The 3,126-nt window shown below is 49.1% G+C and overlaps 1 protein-coding gene across 6 annotated transcripts in view; it reads left to right on the forward strand.

Moving 5' to 3' along the window:
* Positions 1-3,126, forward strand: part of LOC102387857 (myosin light chain kinase, smooth muscle-like) — a 19,945-nt gene that overhangs the window by 5,130 nt on the left and 11,689 nt on the right. For 3 of the 6 annotated variants that reach the window (XM_014521188.2, XM_014521186.2, XM_014521187.2), the window contains 3 exons: positions 1,206-1,273; positions 1,390-1,684; positions 2,671-2,767. In XM_014521188.2, the coding sequence (XP_014376674.1) occupies positions 1,669-1,684; positions 2,671-2,767 (113 nt within the window). In that variant the 5' untranslated portion in view covers positions 1,206-1,273; positions 1,390-1,668. Of the gene's footprint in view, positions 1-1,205; positions 1,274-1,389; positions 1,685-2,418; positions 2,485-2,670; positions 2,768-3,126 lie in introns of those variants that run through there. The other 3 variants (XM_014521190.2, XM_014521189.2, XM_006026385.2) reach the window with 3 other exon arrangements.

The raw sequence follows: 3,126 nt of genomic DNA on the forward strand, positions 1-3,126 counted from the left end.
TGATTCTTCCTTCGTTGTTCTGCAAGTATAATCACCTCCAATTTGGGAGAGTAAGTTACAGTTTTTATTTAGTAGCTGCCGTCAATGGGCTCCTCCTACTCAAACCTGTCATTACCCCCAAATTTGGGCTCGGATCTTACTCAACAGATTCTTTTGCTTAGTAATTAGTTTCTTTTGTTGATCATTTTAATTATTCTAGGGAACTTCCATACCACTGTAAGTGACCTTTTCTTACCAAGCTGGTCAAAAGGCTCTAGGGTTTGATCTCTCGGAACTCAGGATATTTGCTCTCTTTGTAAAAGACTTCTAAAGATAAAATTCAAAAGCAAAGTCAGGACCTTTTGCACGTAGTCCCAAAACAATGAGCTAGATAAGGAGATAAATCTTATCTTCTTCCTGAAACTGGCTAATGGGCAACCATTACAAACATTCAAACTATTTCATTCAATATGACAGAAGCTTCGCGCAGCCCTAGTAGACAAAGCACTAGACAAATACATGCTGCTCACCTGGGTGTGCAGCTTAAGCCCAACTGGCAGGGAGAAGCCCCTGAGAGATGTTCCTAAGGGTCCCCTTCACTTGTCTTGCCCTAGTTTGTTCAGCCCCTTGAATGAGTTGAGGTTGGGTTTTGGGTAAAGCCCAGGTTGCAGCAGCTGAGCCTCAAGGCCTGTGCTGAGCTGGCTTCTTGGACACTCCAGATGATTGGATCCAGCTGGCAGGGTGTCCTGGGGCCTCAAGTGCTTCTGCAGGGAAAGAAGACAGGTGGTCAGGGCTGGACACAGGCATGGGCAAACCAGGTGGCCTCCCAGGACCCTGACAGAAAGGGGCCCCAAACATGGTAACTTTTAAATTATTATCATCATTATCTCTGGCGAAGTGGGGCCCAATACTAAAAGTTCGCCTCGGGCTGCCAGGAGTCTAGGTATAGCGCTGCAGGCAGTGATTCGATTCTGGAGGACTGCATCTCCCCTGAGGGCCTGGGGCGGTTCCCCGGAGCTTGGTGTTGCTATTCATGCCTGTGCCCAGTGACCTGTTCCAAGCTGGCAGTGTGTAGTGCCCCCATTGGCATGACTGCAGGTGTGGACATCTGGTGCTGGGCAGTTCCATCACTTGTGCAAGGTCCTTTTTATAGATGAGCAGTAAGGGAGCCAGCCCTGATTTAACGGGGAGTTCTTGTCTATGTTTTACCACTTGCCTCCCACCAGCCCAAGCTGCAAGGTGTGAATGAGCAACTCCCATGTACAAGAGAGCCTGGTCTCCTGGGTGGCATGAGGTGAGAGATGTCAGCTATTGACACTTGGTTTCTCCTGGCCTTCACCTGTCCATGTTCTGTCTCCCTGGCCCCATACTTCTGTCTAGTAACACCTTTCCTTCCCCTGTGCATTTCAGACTGTCCCCAGCCATCCTCTGGGACGTCCTACATCTCTGCCCTGCAAGCCAAGTCACTTGCCCTGTCCTGGTCTGGCCTTTGTTACAGCGGAGGCAGCACAGTCCAGGCATACGTGATGGAGGCCCAGTGAGTCGGGGGGTCAGAGTGGCGCACGCTGTCGCTGACCGAGTCCTGCCTCGGTACTTTCTATCAGGTGTGGGGCTGCCTGGAGACCCCAGGGTCCTACTGCCACCAACGCTTACGGGATCGGCGCCCCCAGCGAGGAGTTGGGAGCCGTGATGTCTCAAGCAGAAGGTAGTGGTTGATCACGATCAGCTAAGTCAGCTTTTGGCTGGGTGGGACAGCCTGCCAAAATGGAAGTGAGTTTGTCGGAGCCTTTGAGCACAGGTGATGCCTTTAGTGAGTGGGGACTGTTGACTGTCCATGTGATGGGAGGCAGAGTCAAGTGCAGACCAGGGCCCCAATCCCATCAGGGTAGGCAGGATCAGTCTTAGTGTTTTCGAAGAACAGAATAGAAACAAATTTCCAACTCATCAATTTGGTTCATTAACTTCTAATTCCATTTCCCTCTTCCTTATTAATGCAGTCCCTGGACTGTCTCAGTGCCTCTCTTTGTTCAGACTCATTCCAGTCTCTCTCTTTGTCTCCTTTTCATACTGTTCTTAAAGAACCCTGACTGTCATATGTTATTGTAGCTTTTTATGGACTTTCTCCCAGAGTTGTCCCCCTCCCCCCAACCTGCTTCCTCTCCAGCTCTCAACCCAACTCCCCTATTTCCTTCACTTTGACATAACATCTACAACTAGAGCACTGACTTCTCACAGCCCCTTTCTGGGTCTTTTCCAGTCTCCTGGGTTCCCCCTCTATACTACTGGATAGCTCTGGCCAAAGCTTTAAACCACTTGACCCTGGCTGGATCTTGGGACCTCTGCTCCATTCTCTTCCCATTTGTCTTTTGGAGATTTGTTTGTATGTCCAGATACCACAGCAGTACTTGGCTAGTGCAGGAGAAAGGGAAATCTGTTAGAAACAAAATCTGACCCAGCTAGACCTTCAACCTGAGCCAAGTATGGAACCAAGAGCAAATACAACAGGTAAGGAGAATAGGTTCTGCAATCTCCTCTGGTAATTGTATTGCTGGAGAGATGCTTCAGACAGCTTGGCTCCCTTGGCAGTACCTTTAACAGGGTACATTACTCCACTGATTCCTGGAAATGTCTGTGGGCTATAACTTGTGCTGGATCACCCGTGATGGCTACCCTGTGTGTGTCTTCCCACAGGAGAAAACAAGGTGGAGGATTTTGAATGTTGTCATGTTACCATAAACAACAAGGAGGATGTTTCTGACTTCTACTTGCAGCTTGAAAAGCTTGGAGCGTAAGTCAACAGCCAACCTCTCTGCAAAGTTGTGACTGACTATGCCTGGAAGTGTCCTGCTACTCTGCTACGGCTCTTGCGCTACAGATGCTTTGGGGAAGAGGGGGATTTCCTTACTCACGTGTGTGTAGTATAGTGCATGCTTTTGTACCTACTCATGAGCAGCCTAAGCTGAGAGTGGGAGCTGGAGAGAATCACAGGGTCTGCTGGTATCCAGCAGCCTCCATAGAAGACCCCTCTGTATTCATTGCAGCCCAGTCCTGTCTGTCATCCACTTAAATGTGTGCTGCCTTCCTCTTAAGTATTAAGCCTGAACCATTGCAGCTAGTTCTTTTAGGAGCTGGTAGTGATCTCTTCCT

Source organism: Alligator sinensis, unplaced genomic scaffold, assembly GCF_000455745.1.
Source record: "Alligator sinensis unplaced genomic scaffold, ASM45574v1 scaffold919_1, whole genome shotgun sequence".
NCBI lineage: Eukaryota > Metazoa > Chordata > Crocodylia > Alligatoridae > Alligator > Alligator sinensis.